General features: G+C 56.3%; 1 protein-coding gene across 14 annotated transcripts in view; it reads left to right on the forward strand.

The window, feature by feature from the left end:
- The window catches only part of ANKRD11 (ankyrin repeat domain containing 11), a 182,936-nt gene that overhangs the window by 128,039 nt on the left and 29,354 nt on the right, over nucleotides 1-25,543 (forward strand). For 8 of the 14 annotated variants that reach the window (XM_080829639.1, XM_080829646.1, XM_080829632.1 and 5 more), the window contains exon 2: nucleotides 23,263-23,407. In XM_080829639.1, the coding sequence (XP_080685765.1) occupies nucleotides 23,321-23,407 (87 nt within the window). In that variant the 5' untranslated portion in view covers nucleotides 23,263-23,320. Of the gene's footprint in view, nucleotides 1-23,259; nucleotides 23,408-25,543 lie in introns of those variants that run through there. The other 6 variants (XM_080829645.1, XM_080829634.1, XM_080829633.1 and 3 more) reach the window with 3 other exon arrangements.

A 25,543-nucleotide genomic window follows, 5' to 3' on the forward strand; every position in this document is an offset into this window, starting at 1 on the left:
GGAGCGCCCCAGGACCCTGCATCCCAGGAACCTGAGATCATGACCTGGGCCGGAGACAGACACTTCACCGACAGAGTCCCCGGGTGTCCCGGAATCTTTCCAGATGTTCATGTTGTAGATCCCCGCGCTCACCCTCCGCGCCCCATTGCAGTCAGACAGACTTTGTCTTCCAGCCCATCTCCGCGTTCTCACCTCCCCGCTCGGTGGGCAGCTGCATCGGGCTTCCCGCTCGTTTTCGCTGGTGTCTCCTCTCCTCTCCTTTCTGTTCATTTTGTTCTAATGCACATTTGGCAGTTCTGCACTTTCTTTTCACGGTCACCTTGGAAGTCAGTGTGTTCTGTGGCACCAGCTTCTCCTGTCCCCCGGTGGGCGCTCCCAGATGCTGACACTGTGTTCGCTTCAAGCCGGGCTTTAGGGGCGGTGTCGCCGGGAAGGACGCCCAGGCCGGCCTCTGTGCGCTCCTCACCCACTGGCTTTGATTATGCTGTGTGCGCGCTCATGGTGTCTTTCCCTGTGACTTCCGCTTGTCCCTGCTGTCACTTTTTAGTGGTATTGTCCATGAGAAACCTTGGGGTGGAGCTGGTGAAAATGCCGTTTGTTGTTTCCTTGACAATGACGACAGAAATTTTCAGTGGTTCATACTTCCACCTGTTTGTTTACTGTCCTTTTCATGTGTTACTGATGAGGGGCGGTGCTCCTCAAGTCATCTTCCCGGTCCTTATTTTTAATCCTGACACTTGGGAACTCTGTGTGTCCGTGGGGCTGCACCTGCGAACTCTCCTGGCCGTGCTTATTCTTAGGCCTCGTGGACCCTCCGTAGGCCTGTTCTCCAGGAAACATACGGGGTTTTCCTCAACACGGAGGCAGCTTTTACCCAGACTAGGTTCCTCGGTTGGTGGGTGATTGTGAAGCATGGACTTGTTCTTATCCCCAGGAGGATCAGATCCGTCAGTCCTGCACAAGGAGCTCGCCGACCCACAGCCCGGCCACAGCCTGTCGGGCCCTCCCGGTTGAGGGTGTGTCTCGGGTGAGCGCAGCTCCTGCCTTGTTTGTAAAGTGGAAATGACACCATCTGTCCAGCTGAAGCCACTCGGGGGCTCGGAAGGAAATAAGGGGGAAGGGAAAGTGCTGTGCAGATGTCATTTGAAATGGATCGTTAGATCCCAGACACTGACCGGAGGGTGGGACACTGTCCTTAATTACCAGCTGCGGGCCTGTCCCCAGCGCCGTCCTGTGCTCCCGGCCCCCAGGCCAGTGGCTCCTCCCAGCCCAGAGTCCAGGGCTTACTCGCGCCTCGGGCCAATGAGCAGGGCCTTGTTTGGTGCTTGCAGCCTCGGCCTCGAGCCGCCCCTGTGGCACCCGTCTGCCCCGTCCTGGAGCGTGGAACGCAGGCCCGTGTCGCCAGCCAGAGCACAGAGCACGCGGCACAGAGAACTCGCAGGGAAGGAGGCGGAGCAGCTGCGGGACGGTCATGCTTGACGCTCGGACACTTTCTCAGAACTCGGGGCACTGCCTTGACAGGAGGGGCGGTGACTCTCTGGGAACACAGATCTCCTGTCAGGTGCTCCTGCGAAGGTTCTCCTACGCAGCAGAAGGGGCTCCTCGCCCCGCAGCCGCCGGCCAGCTTCGCACTCCTGGCTGCGCCGTGTGCTCCCGCCGAGAGTCCTGAAGCTGTCCGTGCTCCGGCGGCGGGCCGCCCCGGCCAGGCTGCTGGGTCACCTGCGCCCCTCAGGGTCAGGCTCCCCCTTCACTCATCGCCCCTCCACACACAGCAGCGGTCCCCTAAAAAGACAGATCTGAGTTCTTTTTACTTGGAAAGAATTTGTTACAGGTGCAGTTTACGAGCCTGACCTGGAAAACACCGTGTCGGAGCTCACCCACGCAGGTTTCTTTCTGGGGGGGACGGGGATTTCGCCTCAGCAAAATGTGCTCAGAGCTGCCGGCACATGCGAGCACCTGATTTCACCCTGGGCGTGCACCCCGAGTTCAGGATTCTAAAGCACGTAAGTGGCACCTCTTTTGGGACGTGCGACAGAGGCCTGCTCTGCCGTCACTGCCGTCCTTCACCCCTGTGCCATTTGGGGGGTGAACCTCTGCAAAAAGACCGTTGTTTTCAGTTCTCAATCAATAAAAGTTTGACTAGTCTGTCAAAACTGTTCCTCAGAACATTTTAATGTCTTGTTTTTAACGCGTGGTTGTGTGTTCCCGTGGAATGTTGAGCGTCTAGTTTTGGCGGCGGCTGGGCTGAGAAGGGGTCTGTACAGCTCCCAGGGGCTTTTTGCAGCCTGAAATATCAAGTTTGTTTTTTTCTCTGAAAAATGTCAGTCTGTGCATAGGGATTTGTTTTCTAGTTTTCTGTCCAATGCTTTAAAAAACGCAGTAGAAAGGGAAGGAGGAGAAAGCATAGTATTCTTGAGCACGTCGCCAGGCAGAGAGGGACGGAAAGAGACGGGACGGGCGTCAGTGACCTGACTGAAGTGGACATGAAACTAAGCTGTTTTCTCTGTCCAGCCCTGGCTGGACACACACACTCACTCTGTGTGTGTCGTTCCTGGCGTTCCATCCGCAGGCCTGGTCCCGGGCACACCTGTTTACACTACGGGTTTATCCTAGACGGAATGGTTGAATTCCAAGGTCTTAAAATCTCCAGGAAATTCTGTGCTTGCTTCCTCCAAGATGAAATGGACTGTGTTTTCCAAACCGAGATGGAAATAGGCTCTGAACCCTAACCCAGGAGCCTTTCCCAGGCTGACTCCCCTCAGCCGTAGGCCTGCCACACCTTTCACCTGTTCTGCTGTGACTTCCTGGTTTGTCACAAGAACTTTGGGGGGCGGGTGGGCTGTGGGGAGGAGAGCCTGGAGGAGACCTGGGTTCAGCCAGGCCCAGAAATCCCTGCTGGGGCTGGGGCTGCTCTGGGCCCCGAGTCCTGGGCCACAGGACAGATAGCTGTCTTGTGGCCGCACTTCATGTCTGTGTGGTTTGCACAAAGGTCATTAATCAAAGGGCTTTACTTTCCCCTCTGTGGGTACATAATTATTCAGTGTTGCACATACTCGGGGATTAAAAGCACCTTGGCATGTGCGGAATTACAGTGTTATCCATGGGATTTAAGGTTTGGGAAGGGTAGAGAGGGCAGGGGTGGATGGTCCTTGCCTTAATTTGGAATTTTTATACCATTGTCCTCTATTTCCAGCTTTCAGAAATCATCTGGTGTCGGGAGCATATATGTTTGGAGCCGTTGCTAAGGTGACGCGCCTCAGTCGCACCCACACAGTCTTTCTGGAAGGTGGGGACACGTGGTGGGGTCCGTGCGCACAGGGGCCTTGTTGGTGTGCTTGGGGAGTCTGCCCGCTGCCCTGTCCAATTTATGTTGTCTGTCCCCTTCTGCTTCGATTGCCCCGTTGGTTACCTAATGACCTACACACACAGCCCTGAGATGGGTTCACTGTGGAGAGAAAGGACAACCTTGTTTTCAGGTCTTGCCTCTAATCTCTAATCTATCGGTGCAGCTGACCTTCAGGTCTGTGGTTGGTCTCCCCTCTTGTCCCCCCTTGAAACAGGACTGTGAACTTGGCTTTAGACATTTCTCAGGGGAAGTCACAAATTTAGAAATTTGTACAATATAGCATGTAAACAGCATTAGTCTTATGACTTGGATTAGGGTTTGTGACTTCTTTTGGGTTAAAGAAGTCTGAAGTTATTTGTAATATAAGTACGTTCCTCTGTGTATGTTGCTAAATTTTTAGTCATTTGGAAGTTGGATTTGGAAAGTAGAGTGTCCGTCTACCGCTTCGTTTGGCTGCTGATACCTGCCACGTTGCTGTGCGCTTTGAGGAAGAAAAACCCAACGGTCCGGGCCTTACAGGGTCGTGGACTCTCTAGGAGTTGGGCAGACGCTCTGGGTCCTTCTTGAGGAAGGAGCATGTGTCGCACTTTGCTCAAGTGACTTCCGGGGTTTCGGAGCTCTCCGGACTCTGCCGTCGCTGTGCTGTGTCTGAGATGCCTCCCCGGGGAGAGCCTGGCGTTACCAGTTGACTTGACAGTTTCTCTTTAAGCCAAGGTTGATTATTGACGACCTTGTTCCTCAAGAGTCTCCTCCACGCTGAGTCCCCTTTCCTCTTTCCCAACCCGGATTTCTTGATAATTTTACAAGCAAAAGAGGGTAGGTCTGTGAAGGACTCTGCCGTTTCCTCACACTTTGAAAAGCATTTTCCATCCCTTTCTTGCAGTTCCATTTCTGCTGTAAACATTCAAGGACATTCTTAGGTGTGTAAAGAAGTGTGCGGAGGAGTGTTCACGGCGGGGTGAGCGGAGCGGGCCGGTGTCTCTGGGAGGAGGCGGCCGCTCCGGTGGGAGTGGAGGTGCGTGTCTCGCCAGAGCGCACCGGATGGCCCAGGCGTAACCTGGCGGGGCCGGGGGCGGGAGGGTCCGCGCCGCGTTTGCTGTGGAAACGCGGTGTCCCGTGTGTGTCGGTTCGCGTGGAAGTGAGCAGAGGGACGTCTGTGCGAACGATGAGCATCCACGCCCGACTGGCTTCAGAATCCAGAGTCTGCGGGGAGGACGAGGAGTGAGGGCACCAGGGGCTACAGAAGGGGCTTCAAGTGTGTACGTGGTATTTTTGTATTAAAAAAATTCGAAGCCAACACGGCAAAATGAGCAGATGGTGGACACATGAGTGTTTGTTGCGTTATTTCTCATGCTTTTTGGATGCTTGAGACATTTCAGTGAAAATCGTAGCCCTTGTTACTTTACTGTAAAGTGATAAGGTTTGAAAATACTCTTAGGAGGAAATCCTAAAATATAATAACGTTTTTGAACAGATTTAGGGAATCTGAGTTCCTGGGATCATTTGAGAAAGAATTGTTTTGCCTTCTACACTCTACGCGTGCAGGTCACGCCCAGTGCTGGGGACTCGGGCTGCGGTCTGACCTGACTGTGCCCCATTCAGCGGCCCACCTGCTGCGCCGTGTTCTTGTTTTAAGTTTCCTCATGGGTTTTTTCTTTAATTGGTGGGCGTAAGCCTTAAAGCCCTCTCGGACACAATGTACTCTTTTGGTTGTGTCCAAGGCTTTTTTATCATGTGGTTTTTATCTGATAGTCTAATTAATATCTAATAGCAACACTTCCCCTTTTATTCTTGTGGACTGTGGGGCTCTGGCAGGTGGCTCTGGAGCGTGTCTGCGTGCTCTCGGTCTTGCCTCCGCTCCTTTCCCGCTGTGTGGGTTTCCTGCTTTTCATCTGTGGAAGAGATCCCCAGTGACAAGACTCAGAGGGCTTTGTCCAGATCACATAGGTGAAATGGTTAGTAAAATGTAAAATGATCCTCGAATAAGCTATTGTTAATGCACATTGAAATTCGGTCTGTCTTTTCCTGTAGTCAGATTCTAGACACAACAGGTGGGCAGGGGGAAAAGCAGGAAACACAGGGAACACTTTCTGGAGAATGTATCCCTACTACCTGCACGGCCAGCGTTAGTAGCTTCTGGGGTCTCGTCTCATGGAGAAGTTATCTTTTTCTTATTATTATTCCTTTTTTTTTTTAAAGGATTTTTATGTATTTATTTATTTGACAGGCAGAGATCACACGTAGGCAGAGAGGCAGGCAGAGAGAGGGGGAAGCAGGCTCCCCGCCGAGCAGGGAGCCAGATGCGGGGCTCGATCCCAGGACCCTGAGATCATGACCTGAGCCGAAGGCAGAGGCTTAACCCACTGAGCCCCCCAGGCGCCTGAGAAGTTATCTTCTGTATTATATTACATTTCTACCAGAACTGTGAGCGCACTACTTTGTAGCCTGTCTTCCCCATCAGCCTCTCTTCTTTGCCTCCCCGGAGCCTTTGAGCGCTTGTGCGGGGGCGGGTGTCTGTCCCGCACTCCGGGTGTCCTGGGAGGCGCCTTTGCCCGGCCCAGGGGCAGACCGTCTTTTCCTTCAGTGGCCAGGTTGTGAATTTTCCAGGCTTTGCTCCTTAAGAGGCAGTGTCACAGCTGTCCTCTAGGGACTTGTACAGCCCTTCACAGATGTCCCTGTCCCTAGCTCCTGGGCTGGCCCACTCCGCCAGGGAAGACCGTCTAGACCAGGAGTGTGAGTGTCATTGTGGGTGAGCCTGGCTGCACGAGCCCAGACCAGGTCCCCTCCTGGCTGGCCTTTTCCAGTGAGGGACAGCTAGTGCCCACCAGCCTCGTGCCTTGGACAAAACAGACAGTTTTCAGTCTGTTAACAGACAAGTTCTGCTTTCTGCGGTGAACGTTCCCAGGCACGGAGCAGTCACATTCAGAGTGCATGGACGTGGTTAAGTGAAGCGGCCCGTGACCCAGTCCTGAGGCCCCTCCACCAGGTGGAGGTAATCCTCGTGGTCCGAGGGGTCCCACTGAGCGGGACAGGAAACCTCATGCTGTCTCTGCTGGCCTGCGGTGTGAGCTGCGTGCCTCTGGGGCCAGAGGACACGGCAGGAGGGGGTGGGTGATGGGGAGGTGGGCGGTTTCTTGTGGCTTCAGGGAGCACACGGGCAGTCCTAGGAGCATCTGTGAGTTTCTCTGTCTCACGTCGATGTTGTGTTAATTCTCTAGGGTTGCTTAGACGGCAGACACTCATGCAGCTGCGGGGGCCGGTGTCTGGAAGGAGGTCCTGGAGGGGCCACACCCCCTGAAATCGGTCCAGGCGGAGCCCTCCCCGGCCTCCCCAGCACCTCTGTCTTCTCGTGGCCCCCTTTCCTAATTCCCTTCTCCCTTCTGTTCTGGGGACACTAGTTTCTGGGCTTAGGGTCTGCCCACACAATCCAGTAAGGCACGTCTTGAGATCCTTAATTTAGTTCCACATACATAGACCCTTTTTGCCCAAATAGGGCACATTATAGGTTGTGTGGACATGTTTTTTGGGGTGGGTGCTACAGTTCATCACCCTAGTGATGCTTTCTTGAGGTGAATGTCAATTTTTTTTTCTCCTTTTACATCTGGGCATGAATAAGAGGCACAGGTTTGAAGTGTACAGTTTGAGTGTGTGTGTGCACCTGTAAGGGTCAGACCAGGCCCAGTGCCCTGTGAGCCCCCTGAGCCCCTTTGCAGCCAGTGCCCCTCCGTGTGGCCCAGTGTCGCCTGTTCTGGGCCTTCATGTAAACAGGGTGACTCTGAAAGGAGCACATGGGTGTCCGTAGTGTGTGTCTGGGTTCCTTCCCTCCGCACATCTCTTCGCCGGTCATCCCCGTGGGCGTGTCCACCTTGCATCAAGTCGTCGCCCACTGACGGGGGGCGGACATTGGTGTTGTCCACAGGTGGGCTGTTCAGCATGTAGCTGCTTTGCTCCCATCTACAGAAAGTAGGACTTTTGGGTAAATGTGTTTTAAACATACCCTCTCAGCCGATGCTGTCCTTAAAAAACAAAACAAAAAACTTAACCTTTTCTGGGCACTTCACTATCTCACCCATAAATTTTTTTTAAATACTTATTTTTCAAGTAGGCTCTCTGCCCAACGTGGGGCCTGAACTTGTGACCCTGAGATCAAGAGTCAGGTGCTGTAGCCACTGAGCCAGCCTAGGGCCCCCCACCCTGAAGCTTTTTACTTGGTTTTGCGGAGGTCGGCAGTCCCAGGCTGGGGAGGAGCTGGGTCCCGGGCAGGCGGTCCGGGAGCCAGTGGGGTTTCTATTGGGTCAGCCTGGGCTGGGTGTGCCAGCGGCCTCCAGGGAAGGCCAGGAGAGCCCAGGAGCCTCCCTGCCGTGTTCCCGAGGGAGTGTGGGACGAAGCCGGCCTCGGCCACCCCAGCAGCCGCGCTGGCACACGGGAGGCAGCATCTGTGGCCCTCCAGCCTGCCCGTGTCTGTGCGCCCCAGTGTGGGGCCGTGTTCCTGCCCAGCCCTGTCCCAGGGAGCTGGCGCCGGGCACATCTGGAGGCGTCACAGCGTCCGCAGCTGCACCGCTGCGAGCCTGACCTCCTGTTTCCATGAAGGCAGACTGGGTCGCACCCTCTTCTCACCGTGAGAACTGGGTCGGAAGTACGGCAGGTCTGCAGACCGCGTTCCATGGACCCGTGCGCTTCTGGTGTTGGGAGACTGCCCCTGGAGCGTCCTCCTGGGCCGCACAGAGCTGAAATCCTGCGGCTGGCGGGCATTGCAGGGCCTCCTGGTTTTCACATCCCCGAGGCTGATGAGACAGACCGATGGGCTTGGAGGGGAAAGGAGGTGGCTTCACGGTTCCGGGTTTCTTTCTGGGAGATGTAGTCGTCATTAATTAGGCTTGTGCTGTATGCATCCCCTTGGCAGACCTTGTAGTTAAAGGAGGAAAATTGTTATTTAACCCGGCCAGTCATCTAATGTAGGAAAGCAAAGATGATTGGAGGGGGGTGGTAATGGTAGCCTTTTTTTTTTTTTTTTTTTTTTGCAAAAGGCATTCTGTTTTAGAAAACTGGAGTGCGTTGTGAGTACAGTGTTTCTCACAGACAGGTCCTCTTCGGACGGATGCTCTGGTTTGGCGGCAAGTCTGTTGCTGGTCTGTTCCCTTGGGGCAGGCAGCTCTCCTGGTTTGGGTGTGTCCTGGGGAACAGGAGAGAGGCACTGAGAGAGGGTCACACCACGTGGACAGGGTGAATAGCTTCTGTGGTGTTTGGCATGGACAGATGGACATGAAGGGCTCTGGGGAGCAGGTGTGCAGTGGGGGGTGTGGTCCACCCAGTGTGTCCTGTGGTGGACGTGGTAGAGTGAGGGGGGGCACCGCTGTGACCAGAGGTCACTCCGATGGCTGCATTTCATGTGTCTTCTGTGTAACAGCGAGCTTGGGTCGGCAGGACTGTCCTCTCCCCCGCTCTGCCAGCGCGGCTCTGAATGTGTTGCTCTCTTGAGGTGGTCCAGAGAGTGAAGGCACATGGGGTGGCGCAGAGTGGAGGGTTCCCGGGGGGCACAGGTGCTCAGATGGGAAGAGACATACACGATCAGGCAACCATGAGCACCAGCAAGGTGGTGTGCGCCCTGTAGGCTGGGGTTAACCATCTTTTCGTTGTTTGAGTAATTTTGGCACGGGCGGGGGTGGGCACCCCCGTGTGCTCCTGGTGAGGCCATGCATGTGGCACCCTTTCTGCAGACCCTCGGCGGTGTCCGTGGATGTGTAACCCGACTGCCTGTTCGTCTCTGCCACAGGGCTGGGGTAGGAACGTGGACACCACGTGGGATGGCGGTGCAGGGCTGGGAGGCAGGACGCTCGGACTCCCGGGGTTCTGGAAGGCCCCCTCGCTCAGAGCTGCCCGTGTGTGCACACCCAGCTGAGGCTAAACCAGGGAGGAGGCACACACGGCACCTCTGTTGCTGGACTTGTCTGCTCGCGCTCTGCGTGTGGTGGGGCGGGACGCTGTGTGGGTGCGTGTCTGCTCTGTGCCGTCCCCGGGACAGCAGTGCAGGCTGTCTTCCTCCCAGAGGCTCTGCTCTTTGCCTTTACTGCTGGTGGGAAGGGCCCCTTTCTCTCTGGAATGGCGCACGTCTGCAAAATTCGCTGTGTTCTCTCTGCTGGCGTGTCGTCCACGGAGCCACATTGTCCTGGCAGAGCCGGGGAAGTGCAGGGACCTGTCAGCCGTGCCCCCAGGAGGGCCTGCTCCGGCAGGTGGCTTCACTCCCCTTCCTCTGCAGGCACCTCTTGTCACCGTGGTGCCTTGTGTCTCCAGCACGTTCTGGGAGAGAACAGTGGCTATTGCCTGAACCTTCTGGGAAAGTACAAGGGAGTGTGGGCAGCGTTCGCATTTTGCACGCAGGCCTGGTGGTCCGGTCTTCAGCGGGGTGTGTGGTGTTGAGTCTGCTGTGATGTCAGCCGTCCTTTCTTAATGCAGGAATCTAATAAAAGACCGACCTTGAGGCGCTCAGTGGTTAAGCGTCAGCCTTCAGCTCGGGTTGTGATCCCGGGGTCTGAGCCCTGCGTGGGGCTGGCTCCCTGCTCGGCGGGAAGCCTGCTTCTCCCTCCCCCACTCCCCCTGCTTGTGTTTCCTTTCTCGCTGTCTCTGTCAAATAAATAAATAAAATCTTAAAAAAAAAATCCGGGCAGACTGAAGCCTGCCTCGCAGCTTTGTCCCAGCAGTACCTCTGCGTGTGCGCTGTCTTCACCTCCAGCCTCTGGAGCGAGGCCTGGGGAGACTCAGGAACGCCCTTCGCTGGCGCGAGAAAACATGCGTGCGAGAAGGGGGGACATGGGCCCGCGTGGAGGGCCAGGGGGCTCTCAGGCGGGGCTGCATCCCATGGCGGTGTCACCTGCTGTTCTGCCTCAGGGGGTGATGTGGCCGGTGGGGTACCGGGGGCCAGGACACTGGGTGCTGGGTGCAGGGCCTCGCTGGTGAGCCAGGCTCACCTGAACCGAGGGGGGCAGAGACCTCGCAGGCCAGCAGTGATGTGGGAGGCGGCACCACTTTCTGTGTGCACGAGGATGGGCCCCTTCCTACTTGCACCTGTATGACCACCCAAGTGAAGGCAGTTGTCCCCTACCAACTTGCAGGCTCCAGGGGCTTTATCCACATCTTGGCGCCACCATGGTCCATCCATTCTCTAGTGGGGAACATCTGGGCTCTTGGCAGGGTTTGCACAGGTTGTTGTGGGCGTGATGTGGCTTTGGAGGCCTGTGCACACTCATCATTGGGGTTGTGCCCACCACTCCATACTCCCAGGCCAGGTCCCGGCCACCTACCCTGGTCACGTCTCCGAGGACCCCACAGCCTGCTGAGCACCTGGCCAGGGGGGCCGTGGCATCAGCCTGCAGCACTTGTGGCTCCTGGCCCGCCTCCAAGCAGGTGGGACTTGACGCTTCGGGGCAGTGACACAAAGACCAGGGGAGAGACCAGGGGAGCATGTAGGATCAGAGGTGGGTGGAGCCCAGCTTCCCCAGCCTCCAAGGTTCTGCCCCTGGGAACACACCTCCTGGTGCCTCCAGCCTGATGACGGATGGTTAAGGAGCATCGATTAAGCCCCAGGCCCGACGCAGATGCTGCTCTAACCTCTTAATAGGAGAAGGTTTTGTTTCCTTACTTTATAGATGGAGAAGCTTCGACGTATCTGACCACAAACCCAGGGTTCTTAACCAGCTCGGCCAGTGTGTCTGAAATGTCCTGACAGCTTCCTTTCGAGAGAAAAACAGTCTGTGTCTCTGCCGTGCACACATGCCCTCTGCACACACCCCAGAGACATGTTTACCGAACCACTTCCTTCGTGAGATGGTGGGCGTTACGTCACTCTCTGAACAACGTGTGTTCCAGAAACGCCCTGCTGGGTGATCTCTGTCCGCACCTGCTGCGACCCCAGAGCCATGGTTCAGTGCTCCTGTCCTGTGGCCGTTCTCTGATTGGACTGTTGGATGTTTGCTGTTGGGACTGTGGTTTACTAATAAGGGAGCCTCTGTCTGATGGTTCGCAGGTATCTTCTCCCCTGGGACCTGGTCTTCTACAGGCAAAGGCTTTAATCTTGTGGCGATGCCCTTTATCACTTTCCGTATATCGCACGTGCTGCTAGGGTCCTGTCTAAAACTCTGTCCCTGGGGGTGCCTCTCTGGCTCGGTCAGTGGAGCTTGTGACTCCTGATCTTGACGTTGTAGGTTGGAGCCCCACAGTGGATGTAGCGATTACTTACAGAGAAATTCTTAAGGAAGTAAAAATAAAAACTTTTGCCTCGCCCTAAAGATTTTCTCCTATCTCTTATCTGCCCTAAAAATTTTCATAGGTTTTTATAGTTTTTCTGTTTTAGATTTATACCTGAGCTTTTCATTTTTATTTCGGGCTTTTGTAGACGGTATCATGTTTCCACGTAGTCATCGCCAGTTCATAGAAATGCAGTTGGCCTTTGAATGACGGGAGCGTGAGGTGCACCAGCCCCCACACATTGAAACTCTGGGTGTAACTTCGAGTCCTTCAGAAGTCTGCTGTCGGCCAGAAGCCGTGCCGGTAACACAAACATTTGATTAACACATAGGTTGAATGTTACACACATTTTGTGTATGTGCATGTGTGTGTGTGGTTTGTTTTGTTTTGTTTTGTTTTGTTAAGATTTGAGAGAGGGAGGGAGGGAGAGGAAGAGAGAGCACAAGCCAGGGGAGGGTCGGAGGGAGACGCAGGCTTCCCGTTGAGCAGGGAGCCCCACACAGAGCCAGACCCCAGGACCTGAGCTGAAGGCAGATGCTTAGCTGACCGGGCCACCCAGGCGCCCCTCACATATTCCATATTCTTACCGTAAGGTAAGCTGGAGAAAAGAAAATGTTACTAAGGAAATCATAAGGAAGAGAAAATACATTTGCAGGACTGCGCTGTTATTTATCCCAAAACTCTGCATGTAAATGGGCCTGTGCACTTCCGACCCGTGTTGCTGGAGGGTCCGCTGCATAGTGGACTTGTGTGTGTTGATCTGGAATCCTGCGGCCTTCCTGAACTCATTATTTCTAGGAGTTTTTAGAGATTCCTTGCTGTTTTCTAGATAGACAGTCATGTTATCACCAAAGAGAGTGTTTTATTTCTTCCTTTTCCAGTTTGTATGCTTTTTATTTTTCTTGCCTTACTGCGCAGGCCAGTGCTTACAGTGTGCTGTCCAGAAGCAGTGGAGGGAGGGACGTCCTTGCCTCGTTCCTCACGCTGGGGAGAAAGCGTTCAGTTTTCCTCAGTTAGGAACGGTGTTCGCCGTGGGCTCCTGTGGATGTGTGTGACCTCGTGCGGGCTGCTCCCCGTGCCGTGTTGTGCTGCACGTTTTCATCGGGAGCACTGAAGTTTGTAAAGTACTTTTTCTGTATCAGTTCGGGGATTTGTGATTCTCTCCTTTAGCCTGTTAACGAACCAGCCTTGGCGTGTTCTGTATTCATTACCACGAACACACCTGCACCTACAGCCGGCGTTACTGGGGAGCCCGGCCCAGAGCAATAGACCCCCCCGCCCCCCACTTTGTCCTGCTCCGTGAGCCCGGCTCAGGGTAATAGACCCCCCTGCCCCCCACTTTGTCCTGCTCTGTGGTGTAGATATGCCACATGCTCCAAGCAGCCCCGTGGCATGTAGGTTTGAGTCTCTGGGCGGTGCTGCATTTCAAGACAGCTCCAGCCATGGGGTGGCCGGCTTGTAGGGCGATACATGCTTGACTGCAAGGTGAGCCCAGTCCCATCCTCCAGGGCCACCCTCTTGTGCCTTCCCAGCAGGAATGCCCTAGAGTGTCCTGCCCTCTTTCTGATCTGTTTGCTGCTGTTTCTTCCCCCATTGGTCATCTCCGTGCAGATCAGCCCACACGATGCTCTGGACTCTCCCCTCCTCCAGTCTGCCGTTACTGTCCGTCGCATGGTTGTGCAGCCCACGTGGCTCTCCTCTTGTCACACCAGTCTGTGCCTTAGCTCGTTCTACAGAAGACAGTGTTCTTCCTGCTCTGTTTTTTCATCCCTCTTCACCTCTTACCTTAGAGCTGTGTGTTTGCCTTGAATTCAAGTCTTAGATTTCGCTTTCCGTTCTGTTCTGTCATTAGTATCTTGTGCTGTACTTTGTGCATAGGTTAGAGAAGCTTTGAGATGCTGCCCTATAATGTCCGTGTAACTACACTGTCCCTTCCTGGGGACCTGGGTCATGTGAAGGGAGACCGGTCTGGAATGCCATCAGGTGCCCAACCGATAATGCCTGACCCAGGGCATTATTCATACTATGTTTTAAACATACCGGCCTCTTGGACTTTATTTATTGTGAAATGTAACATGATGTGCACTGTCCACAAAGTAAAAACGTACAACTCACTTTTTTTAAACAAAGGTATTTATTTATTTATTTGAGAGAGAGCGAGCAAGCGATCATGTGCACCTGCGTGCCAGCCAGCATGAGTTGGGGGGTGGGGGCAGAGGGAGCAGCAGAGGGAGAGGCAGGCTCCCCCCGAGCAGGCAGCCTGATGCGGGGCTCCATCGCAGGACCCCGGGGTCATGACCTGAGCCCAAAGCAGACGCCCCACTGACGGAGCCCCCCAGGAGGCCCAGTACAATTCGCTTACCAAATAAAGCACAAACGTATGCGCTCGCTTCGCCCCTGAGGCCGGCCTTCCGGCCCCAGACTCCGTTGGCAACCACATGCTCGCTTCTGAGTGGTCCCGGTGCCCAGGAACGGCCGTCTGCCACTGGGGACAGAGAGTCGTTTTTCTCAACGTCGTTCAGGTCATGTCTGTGTTGTCACTAACGTGCGCTGCTCCGTGCCAGCGCGGCCTCGGACACGCGGCTGTGGGGCGCGTGTGCGTGCGTGGGACGTGTGCAGCCGTGCTGCGGCCGCGTGGCACACGCTCCCGTCAGAACGGACTCGTTCCCTCTGCTCTGCGTCTTCGTCGGTGCTTGATACTGTATTTTGATTTTTGTTTACAGTGTTTGGATTGCTAAAGCAGTTGGTAAGTTACCTACTTACTGACCTTTTACATTTTCTCTTTCGTGAGGTGCCTTAAGTCTTGTGTCTATTTTTTGTTTTGGATATTTTGTCTTTTTCTTAATGATTTGTAGGAGCTCTTTATATATTCTGGTTAAAAGCTTTTGTCTGTTACATGCATAGAAAATACCCTCTTTTCCTTGTGGGAAGGTGACCTTTAATAGACAAAACTTGGGATACCTGGGTGGCTCAGTCGGTTAAGTGTCATGATCTCAGGGTCCTAGGATCGAGCCCCGCGTCGGGCTCTTTGCTCATCGGGGAACCTGCTTCCTCCTCTCTCTCTGCCTGCCTCTCTGCCTACCTGTGATCTCTGTCAAATAAATAAATAAAGTCTTTAAAAAATAGACAAACTTGTTACTTTCAAAGTGTCAGAATTTTCGGACGTTACCTTTATGGTTAATGCTTCTGGTTAGAAGATCATTCTTTACACTGACGAAGGTGTGACGGTGTTTTTCTGTACTTTGGTCTAGTGGCTTCGTGGTTGGGCCTCTTGCGCTTGCAATCCGTTATCTGACCAGAATTGACTTCTGTGTAAGTTGGAAGTGGTCACATTTGTCCATACAGATGTCCAGTTGTCCCCTCACCACCGTGGGACTGAGCTGTCAGCCCTGCCCTGCCCCGTGGCTGCTCTGAGCTCCAGGTCCGTGCGCGCCGTGGGCGGGAGCTTGTTGTGGTCCGGCTCTGGTGGTCAGACACTGTTTCTTCAGCTCTTGGACCTTGACTTTATTTAATTTTGTTTATTAATATGTGTTTATGTAATCTGGTGTTCTTTCCTTTTAAGCTTATTTGCATGCGTTCTTTCTGTTCCTAGACACCTTTCCCCCTTCTTTTCCTTAGGACAGTTTGGCCTTCTGCTCAGACGCTCTTCTCTGGCTTCTCGTCAGTCCCCCCTGGTTTGGGTGTCCTTCCTCTGCAGTAGGTCCTCTCCCCGCAGGGTTCTCCGTGCCCTTGTGCTTCCGTGGGGCTCCTAAGCTGGCTGGGCCGACTCTCACAACACTGAAGGGTTAGTAAGGACCCCACACAGTTTCTGTTCTGTGGGCTGCAGCTCTCATGTTCGTATACTCACACCTTGTCTTTGAAGGTGGAACTGAGAAAATAGTTAGATATTTAATTCACTTAAGATGATAAAGTAGCGCAGGGTGCCTGGCGGGCTCCGTTGGAGCAAATGTGACTCTTGATCTTGGGGTTGTGAGTTCGAGCCCCACCGTCAGGTGTAGAGAGTACTTAAAAAAACTTCTAAAGAATAGTAAAGTAGTACATATTCATATAAATTTTTACTGGAAAGTAACTATTTTACAAAGGAAATCAAACGTAGTGAGAAGAGTGGCACTGTTTTCTCTGTTTGCAAGCTGGGTACCACTCCGTGTCTGCACTCCATCTGGCTTTCTGCTGCTGGTTTTTTGGTGTGTTTGTTTTTTGTTTTTAAGTGCAGAAGTAGTCCAGCCTCTCATAGGCATGTGGTGTGAAAAGAGACACTTTTGGGTACCTTCTCAGGGGATCTGGAAAGCCGCTACGGCATTGGTACTGCGGGTCCGTGGCTGTGTCCTGTCCCTTAGTGGGTCTTCCCTTGCGGGTGTCCTGGATTGGTCATTTGGAAAATGTTGATTCATGCAGATCCTCCTAATATTAACATGTTTCTATTAAAAATTTCTAATTTTGAGGGGCATGGGAGCTTCCTTCGGTTAAGCACCAGACTCTTGACCTCCGCTCACGGGTTGTGTAAGCCCCGCGGTGGAGCCCACTTGATGTACCTGCCTTTTAAAGTTACCACCAGTCCCGTTACAGTGTCTTCAGGTGCTGGGATGCTGTTGAGCTCGTGGACATGGACGCAGGTTTTCCTGAGCTCAGGTTGCACTTGGCAGCTCGAATTTTGTTACTGACCACAGCTGCTGTTGATTTTCCAGTTCGTGGATTTTTGAGAAGAGAACTGGATACCCAGTTCTCAGTAATAATAATAGTTTGTCTGTGAGTCTTTCATGTTAAACCTGTATTCTGTGAAAATGTAGCCGGGTCAGCCGGCCGGGACCAGAGGCTCTCCTGGGAGTTACCACTGCCTGCCACACACCCTTGAGTCTCGTCAGAGTACAGAAGGGCGGGGCCTCAAGGTTTGCAATTTACTAAGATTCCGAATTGTTGCTTCTGGCTCCAGGACAGTTGGCGGGTGCCGCAGGGTCATGTCACTGGGGTTGTGTGAGGGTCTCGCCTTCGCGTGGGTATCTCCCTCACCAGTCCCATGGGAAGGGCAGGTTGTCATGAAAACAGTGGTGGCCTCGCAAGCCCCCAGAAGGGGTTCGGGCTCCCTCGGAGCCTGTAGACAGCACAGCCACTGCACCGTGGTGGGGGGCCAGTAGCAAACACGTGGCCGCCGTCTGGTTAAACTTTATTTGTGGACATAGAGATTTTCATTCCATGCGACTTTCGTATGTCACAAATGCTAGTCTTGAATTGCTTTGTCCCCCGAAGGTATAAAATACGAGGCCCGGGGTGCCTGGCGGGCTCGGTCCACAGAGCAGCCAACTCCGAGTTGATCCTGTGAGTTCAAGCCCCACATTGGGTGTAGAAATTACTTAAAAATAAAATTTTTAAAAAACAATAAAACAAAATCGGAAACTCATTCTTCTCTCTCACTTGTTACCGAATCGGGGAGAGGGCTGGTTTTGGCTTTGGGCTGTATTTTGTGACTCCTGTAACCTCCCACCCTCCTCTGCGGAAGGAGGAGGTGGTAGCTCGGCTTTTCTGCGGGCTTGAGGCAGTCTTCGTCGTGCCCTTGCCCTGGCGGGCGTTGTGGCTGAATTCGGTGTTTGAGTCTCTCGACCTGCGCCCCAGTGCTGTCTGGCCCTCGAGTCCCGCCCACTCCTTTGCCGAGGACGGTGGCGCTGTCCTGGGCACTGCCCCACACTCCTGTCCCCGGCAGGTGCGCCTCTGGAGGTGTGGTGAAGGTAGGTCGCATGGGTGCTGGCGGTTTGCCGGCGGTCGCAGTCCTCCTGTGGGAAGAGTTGTGTCCCGGGCTGTTTGCGTCTCTTACCCCTTTGGTAGCGCCTTTGCCTTTGCAGGACGTGAGCTTTTCTTACCGGTTCTTCAGTTCGTCGCCTGTTCTCTCATTTTTAGAGTTTTGACTCTCTTATTCTCTCTCCGTGAATTTTTCTACGCTGCTAAGACCAGGATTGCTTCTAAGTCATTGTTTCTCTTTGTTTTGCGGTGTGTCTCTGAGATGGTTAAGGAGCGTTTTTTTTTTTTTTTTTAAGATTTTATTTATTTATTTGACAGAGACCCAGTGAGAGAGGGCACACAAGCAGGGGGAGTGGGAGAGGGAGAAGCAGGCTCCCTGCCGAGCAGAGAGCCCGATGCGGGGTTCGATCCCAGGCCCCTGGGATCATGACCTGAACCGAAGGCAGATGCTTAACGACTGAGCCACCCGGGAGCCCCAGGGAGGGGTTCTTGATGTGTTCGGAGCTCTCAGGACTCCCTCCCGTGTGCGAGTTTGGTCACTGGGTCACCTTCTCAGGCTTCCTCTCTCCTTCCTGGGCTTGTTGCTGAGTCGGACAGCGTCCTGGGGGCTGGTGGGCCTTCCGTGATTGCCGGTGTGTGTGGCCCATGTGGAGTGGCCTCAGCTGGTGACCCTGAGTTCAGGGCCACTGTGCCCTCGCCACAAAAACTGCTCTCGTGGCCTGACTGGGCCAAGCCCTCCTGGTGCTCTGGACATGGGCCCCCCAGGGCTTGTGTGAACTTGCACGGGCTGTGGCTTTGTCCACGCGGACTCCAGCTCTGACCCACGTGCAGCCACTACACATGCCTTCTGGTCTCCCACAGTTTCTTGCTGTTAGCTTAGCCCTTGAGGAGGGGGGATAAGGCTGAGTCCCGGGATTTTTGCTGGACTGTCGGTGTTATGACAGGATCCGTTCCCCTCTTGCATCAGGTTCGGTCCTGGAGGGAGCCTCTGTCTCCTACCCATGGCGAGACTTGCGGTATGATTCTGTGGCAGAGAAAAGACTGTGCGTGTGGTGTCTGGGGTCGGCTTAGGTAAAGCCGTGTGCTTGCAGACGTGTGGCCGGGGGCTGGCTCCCGTGGCTCTGCTCAGCATGAACGCTGCTCGAGGCGCCTTTGGGAGGAACACACCTGGTCATCGTCCTTGTTTGGAGAGGCAGCTCTTGTCGTGACTGTCCTGCCCGCCCCTCTGAACAGACTCTGTCGGCACCCACAGCACAGGGTCCCAGGGCGAGCAGGAGAGGAACCCTGCCCGTCAGACAGCACGTGGTGCTCCCGTGGGCACGGCCCCTGTGATACGGACAGGTGCAGAGCTGCATGACCTTTCCCAGCCGTGCGTGGCCCTGGGCAGGGAGCTGGCTGCTTCCTGTCCAGACCAGGAGGCCTAGCTCTGAACCGTGGCTGCCAGATCAGTGACAGACTCCCAGAGCCAGCCGTTGAGGCGTTGGACTTCGGTGTCAGGGCGCGGGCCGGGGGCTCTTGTCAGGGGACTCGCCCAACTCCACACGCTCTTGAGTGCTTTCCTGAGTGGTCTCTGTGCCTCCCGGCAGCTTGCGAACTTGGAGCTGCTGCCTTTCAGTTTGGAGGTGCGGGAAAGGGCCTGCATCCAGGAGCTCGTCCTGTGCAGGGAGTGGTCAGCGGTTGGAGCGGCCTTGGACCAGCCGCGCTCCCTTCATCCGAATTCACGTGGCCCTGCAGACGTCCCCCACGTCCTGCCGCTTTGGTGCCAAGGACCGGGTCTGCGTGTGTCCCGGAGTGTACTTGTTTTGGATGTGGACTAGAGCGTGTCTGTGTTTAGGGAGGGCGTCTTGTGACACCGGGAGTGAGGGGACTCAGATCACGGTGACGGTGTGCCTGAGCGGGGATGTCCAGCTTGCCTCTGGGGCCTGAGGCTTGGTTGTTTGGTCAGACAGCCCCAGAGCCCAGGTTGAGGTGGCCTTGGAACTTGTTAGAAGAGAGGACTCCCCCCCCCACCCCCCCGCCCTGCCACGGAGATGGTCTCCACCGTGATGCCTCTGTTGGGGGCGTCCCAGCGTCTTTGTGGGTTGAACAGTGAATGCCCAGCAGTGAGCAGGGAGCCTGTGGTACCCTGGCAGCCTGTGCCCTCCTAGAGGACCCCTGGAAGAAGGGGTGAGCCTGGCCCCTGACCCATAGTTCTGCCCAGCCTCGCGCCTGTCGTGGGTGGCAATGAGAGCTTCCGGGACTTTTCTCTGCGCCCGCGTCCTTCCCTTTGCCGGCATGACCATTTCTCTGAGCCGAGAGAGAGAGGCTGGCTGGATGCGGGGGGTGGGGGGATGCCGTGCAGCTCTAGACTGGACAGCCTGTGAGGGGTTGGGGAGACCAGGTAGATGGAGGATGAAGGTGCACTTGAGACCCGTCCGCAGCTAGTTTGTCATGGAGGACATCAGTCCCCTTGGCCCCACAGCTTGCCAGGCGGGTCTTGCGAAACACAGGACGGTTGACCCAACGCGTCCAGCTCGCCAGGAAAACGAATCGGAACACATCATTGGCGACTCTGAGCCATAGAGTGGAAAGCCTTCGTGAAGCCGTCTCCCTGACTGCTCCTGAAGAAATGAGTCTGGAGTGCTGGGTGGCCCAGGCCCTGAGGGAACCATGGCCATCGTGGTCGTCCTCGTGCTCCGGACCGGTTGGGAATACTGAAGTGTTGCAACCGAGGGGGCACTGAGGTGGCCTCGGTGGTCTCAGTTGTCATCGTGCATGTTGGGCTGAAGGAAAACGTCTTAGGGAAAAGGAAACGGAACATTTGGGATGATCCTAACCCGATCGCTAGCAGTGTCCCCAGCCCCTGGCAGAGGGATGGGATGGGGCCCTGAGGCTCCCTGGTGGGCACGGGGCATGGGACGTTGGGCCGGTGGCTGGCACAGAATGTCCCTTGAGCCACCGCAATGAGGCTTGGGGCCACCCTCGCCCTGCGACAGGTCGCATGGAATTAGCTGGTTGTTCACAGAATGAAATGTGAAAATTAATAAAGGCAAATCTGATTCACGGTGGTGCAGGGAGGCGGGGCGAGCCGGGGCAGCTCCTTGCCCAGCACTGGCTGTCAGTTGCAGATCTAAGAGGAAGAGACTGTTTTACTATCCCAGCGGGAGGAAAGAAGGTTTCCTCCAACCCCCTGGCAGTAGCCCAGCCACTGAGAAGCCACCATGCTTCCGGCTCCCACGTTCACCCCAGTGGACTTTTGGTTAACAGCAGCCCCCGCCTTCTGCTCCGAGAGCCTCCTCCGCTCCGCGCCCTGGAATTGACCGTGGTTCGGGGCCGGCCTGTCAGCCCTGGGTTGCCGTTCTCTGCTATTCAGAAGAAAGCCAGTTTTGCTGGCGAGACGACAGCGGTTTTATTTTGGACACGGACAGAACATGACAGGCAGGTGTCTGCTGGCGGAGGCGTGCGTCACGGCCCGGCTCGGAGGGACTTGGCGCGGAGACTGGCACCCAAGGTCTCGGTGGTTTGGCTTCAACGCTGACACTGAGAACCACTCACAGGCAGCACCGGCGTAGTACTTAATGGTTTGCAAGGTCCTTGCAGAGCTGGGTGCACCTGGAGGGCCGTCGTGGAAGGCCTTCAGGCGGCTCTCTGTGAGTCACCCTGACGTCCAGCCGTTCTCTCTGAGTGCTGAGCACGGGGCTTTCCCCGTAATGCTGGGCGTCTGCCCGGGCCCAGGGCGCCGTGGGCGTGGAAGATCGTGGGGGAGCAGGCTCAGAATTAACGTCACTCCTTCCTCGTGCCTTGTGCCGCCTCTGGCCGTTCGGAGAGAGAGTCTGACCGCGGCGGCTGGGGTCCTTGTTGCGGGGCTGGACTGTGTTCTCTGCGTCCCGCTCTGGAGCTCTGGCCCTTCCCGCGGAGGCAGGGGGAAGGAGGAGGAGGCCTTTCAGCTCGGGGTCTCAGAACTCTGCTTCGCGCGGAGAGACCACCTCCCGGAGCCGTTTCAGGGACACGTGGTGAAATCGCTCGTTGAAGGAACGCAGTGGCCGTCTCTGCCTGTCTCTTGGCGTAGCCACTACAGAGTGGGCTGGGAGGTTGGAGGGCGGCCGCGTGCCGGTCCGGGCGTTTCCCCTTCACGAGCGGGAGGGCTGGACGCGCCACGATGACTCTGTTCGATTTCCCACCGGGCGAGCGGGCGGCGGGGGCTTCTCCTGAATCATGGCCGAGGAGTCGCAGCCCGCGCCCCTGAGCCAGGCGGGCTGAGGTGTTCTGGACCGGGGAGTCGGCGGGGGAGGGCGCAGTCACCACGTGAGCAGAGCTGGGAAGTGTTTTCAGCTTCCGCCGCTGGAGCGTGGGGAACCTCCCTGTCCCCTCCTTTGTGTGCCGGGAGAGAAGTGTCCGGAAGTGGATCAAGTTGGTCAGCCTGGTCCCTCTTCCGGAAGTAAACTGAGGTGTCTTCTCAGGTCACTTAAGTATCAAGAGAGTACTTGGTGAGATTTTATCGGTTCATGTGGAAAAACAAGAGGATCTCTGGAAGACACGGGAAAGGGCAGGTCAGGGCGCACGCAGGAGCCGGCGAGACCGGGGAGAGCTCCGCGTTCCGAAGCCGCACCCCGTGCACGTGCGGGGCCGGCCGCTTCGGTGACTCAGTCCCAGAAGCTTCTTACCCAGACGGCGAAGCGCAGAGGTGTGTCACGGGGGATGTGGTGGGTTTGTGTACAACGTTTTCTGACCCTGAGGGTGGAAACTTAAAAGTAGGGGCACCTGGTGGCTCCGTGGGTGAAGCGTCAGCTCCCAGGTCCTGATCCCGGGGTCCGGGGAGCGAGCCCCACGTTGGGCTCCCTGCTCAGCTGCTCCCTCCGCCCTTCACATCGCTCGTGCTCTTTCTCTCTCTCAATAAGTAAATAAAATATTTTTAAAAGTACAAAAAGTATAAAAAGGGAAGACAGTGGCTTTGGGGAGACTGCGTAGAGCAAGCAGGAGGCCGCGCTTCTGGAAGGTCCTGGTGCCATGGTCAGGTCGGGTCGGCGTGGCCACGGGTGGAGATGGAGAGGTTGGCTCTCCTCTCAGGTCGCACGGGGAGCTCACCCAGGGCCACCAGGGAAGGCCCCAGGGTGGCCAGGAGGTCTTTGCTGGGGACTCTGCTGGGAGAGCAGGCAGGCAGGAGGGGTGGACAGCTCCGGACTGGCCGGTTGGAGTAGTGCTGTAGGTTCTCAGGGGCCTCTGGTTGCCTGGTGGCTGGCTTGTGTGTGTGCGGTGAAGAGCCTGGTGGTTTTGTGTAGGAAAGGTTTGCTGTCTCTAAGAAAGGGCTAGCTCTGGGAGGGGCAGTCTCTCCCCAGACAGCAGCGGGTTTGTGTTTTTGTTTTTAAACATGTCAGAACATCATAAAATACAGAAATAAGGCAGCATATGTCCTGGCATTTCCTGGGAAATACAGCGGCTGGGCCTCAGGTCCCTGTGTAAGGTCTGGCTCAGTGGGCACAGATCGGGGCACCCGAGTTGCCTGGACATCTGGGGGGACTGGGAGGACTCCCTTGGGGCATCTCATGGCTGCTTCCAGCTCATTGTATTTGGGAGAGGTTGGGGAATTGGGTCTGCATGGTTCTCATCCTGACCTTCTGTCTGGGGGCCGTGTGGGAAGGCAGCTGCTTTCCAGGGGCTGCAGGTGGTGAGTGTCGGGGTAAGGCCGTGGCTTAGAGGGTGGTGGTTGTGAGGTGTTGCCCCTGGGGTGTGACCCTGCCCGCGGAGCAGGCCGAGGGGGCCTGCAGGAGCAGAGCCAAGCTGTCCATCCTGGAGCGGGCTGTGGGGCGGGGTCCTGAGGACCCTTCCTGGCACCGTCCCAGTGGGAAGCACGGCCCCGTCAGAGCGGAGGGTGGCGCCCAGTCCGTTCTGGGGCGTGAATTTGAGGTTGCCTGGGCTTCGTGTGGATTGGTCCTGATTGACCCTGTGTGTCCTCTCTTTTGAAGCAGACGGTCGATGACGAAGCGATGGCCGTGTAAATGAAGATCAGGTGAGGGGAGAAGAAGGATGCCCAAGGGTGGGTGTTCTAGAACACCACAGCACGAAGACTTCCCCCTCAGCAACGACATGGTGGAGAAACAGACGGGGAAGAAGGTAATGCCCAGTCTGCCCTCCCCCTCACTGGCTCACCGCTGCTGGCCTCTGGCTGTCCCTGTCCTTGTCAACATCCCTCTGCAGCGACAAGGATCCAGGCAAGGTCGGGGCCAAAGACCTGCTCTTTCTTTTTTTTTTTTTTTTTTTAAAGATTTTATTTATTTATTTGTCAGAGAGAGAGAGAGAGAGAGAGAGAGCTAGCACAGGCAGACAGAGTGGCAGAGGGAGAAGCAGGCTCCCTGCGGAGCAAGGAGCCCGATGTGGGACTCAATCCCAGGATGCCGGGATCATGACCCGAGCCGAAGGCAGCCCCTCAACCAACTGAGCCACCCAGGCGTCCCAAGACCTGCTCTTTCTTAAGGACGTGCTCATTATTCGGGAGCCAAAGTGAAGCTTTCATTAGGTTTATGTGCAGGTTGCTGAGACAGTGTTGGTGTGGGCCCACGTTTCTGGTCTGGGGGCCGCAGGTGTCTGTCCTGGTTACAGTGAGGCTGTCTTTGCCTCGTCCTGACCAGAAGCGCTGCTGGGGCACCCTTGTGCGCTGTCTCTGGCCGTGCGCACGTCTGTGGTCGGAACAGGAGCGCCTCGTGCTCGTGGTGGGAGGTGAGCTGGCCGTGCCAGCTTGTGCGTGGGGTGGCACTGCCCTTCACCCTTGAGGTGTCCCTCTCCCCCGGGACGCCTGCATGGCAGGCCACCCATGCTGTGACCTGTGTGAACGGAAGCTCCTTGTCAGTGCACCTGCTTTCTCTGCTGACGCCCGGTTGGGGGGTAGGAGAGGACAAGTGAGTGGAGCCCTCCGTCGAGTTGAGGGGAGACGGGGGCAGGTCGTGAAGGTCGGCCTGTGTGGGTGCTCGTCACAATGAGTAGGCTGCAGAGGCTCTGGTGCGTGGGCATCTGTGGCCACGCATTCTGTCCCACTTGCCCTGTCCCCCAGCACCCCGTGCCATGTGCGGGAGCGGGTAGGAGCCCCCACATGGAGCTGTGAGCAGGCTGAGGCTGCAGTTTTGGTGTGGGCTTGGGTGGGAGTAGCGTGCGGGTCTGGGAGGCCTGGCGGAGGGGTCCCGGCTGCGGCTTGGGATGACCGTGTGCTGGTGTGCCCATGAGGCGCAGGAGCCGCGGGGGACAGATGTGCCCTGGGTCAGCGCAATAACTCTTACCTTGGGACGCTTTCACACAAAACGGCCGAGCGTCATTGGTCATCACAGTGCCCAGGTCCGAGTGTGGGTTTTCCTGGGGTTGGAGTCCCCACGTGTCCCTGTCCGCGCTGCCTTCTCCGCCTCCAGACCGGCTCCCCCGAGTGGGCAGGCAGCTGGGCCTCCAGACCGCCGTGCTCCCAGCTCAGTTCTCCGCCCACTCAAGCTGCGCGGAAAAGGCCCCCAGAGCCCAGCGCCTGCCTTGGAGGGGCCGCCTCTGACCCCGGGCCCGCGCCGGGCCGCGGGGAGTTGCGGACTCCTCTCTAAGCGCGGCCGTCACCGCACGGGACTGGCTGACGAGGGCAGCGCGGGCAGTGCGGGCACGTTTGCCGCGGGAGCCGTGTGTGTCTGCTCTGCTTTCTTCTCAAGCGAGGTAGCTCTCTACTCCCCTCGGCCCTGTGCCCCCCAGGAGGGACATCTTGGGGGCCTCTGTCCCAACCCGTTTTGCTAGCGAGCAGAGCTCAGCAGCTGCCTCGAGTGAACATCCTGCCCCAGCCCAGCCGCTCAGCAAGGTTCAGCCTGGGTCTGCCCCGAGCCCTGTCCGAGCTGCTGTGCCGCCCCGGGGGCTGCCCCGGCCCCCTCCTGGCTCTGTCGCAGGTGTGCGTTTTCCCTGCACAGCTGGTGCGTGAGGAGCTCAGACTCCAGGACTGTCAACTCTCAGTGAAATGGGTCTTATCTCGTAGTTCATGGTTTAACACCGGGGCAAACCCCACCCAGATCAGAGTTCGCAGAAGGACCGCCGCCTTGGAAGGCCTCCTTATGGCCCCTCCTGACGTCACCGCAGTGGGGCCGCCCTGCTGGGGTTCCAAAGGGGCTCCCTGTTGAACATCACCGTCCCCTTTGCAGGCTCTTCGTGTGGCAGCCGCCCCGCCGGTGCGCTCGTCTGCGGAGGGACGTTTGGGCAGCTCCCCCTGGGGGCGTGACACGCGCGCCCTGGTAGACG

This window comes from Martes martes (genome assembly GCF_963455335.1).
Source record: "Martes martes genome assembly, chromosome: 17".
NCBI classification, from domain to species: domain Eukaryota; kingdom Metazoa; phylum Chordata; class Mammalia; order Carnivora; family Mustelidae; genus Martes; species Martes martes.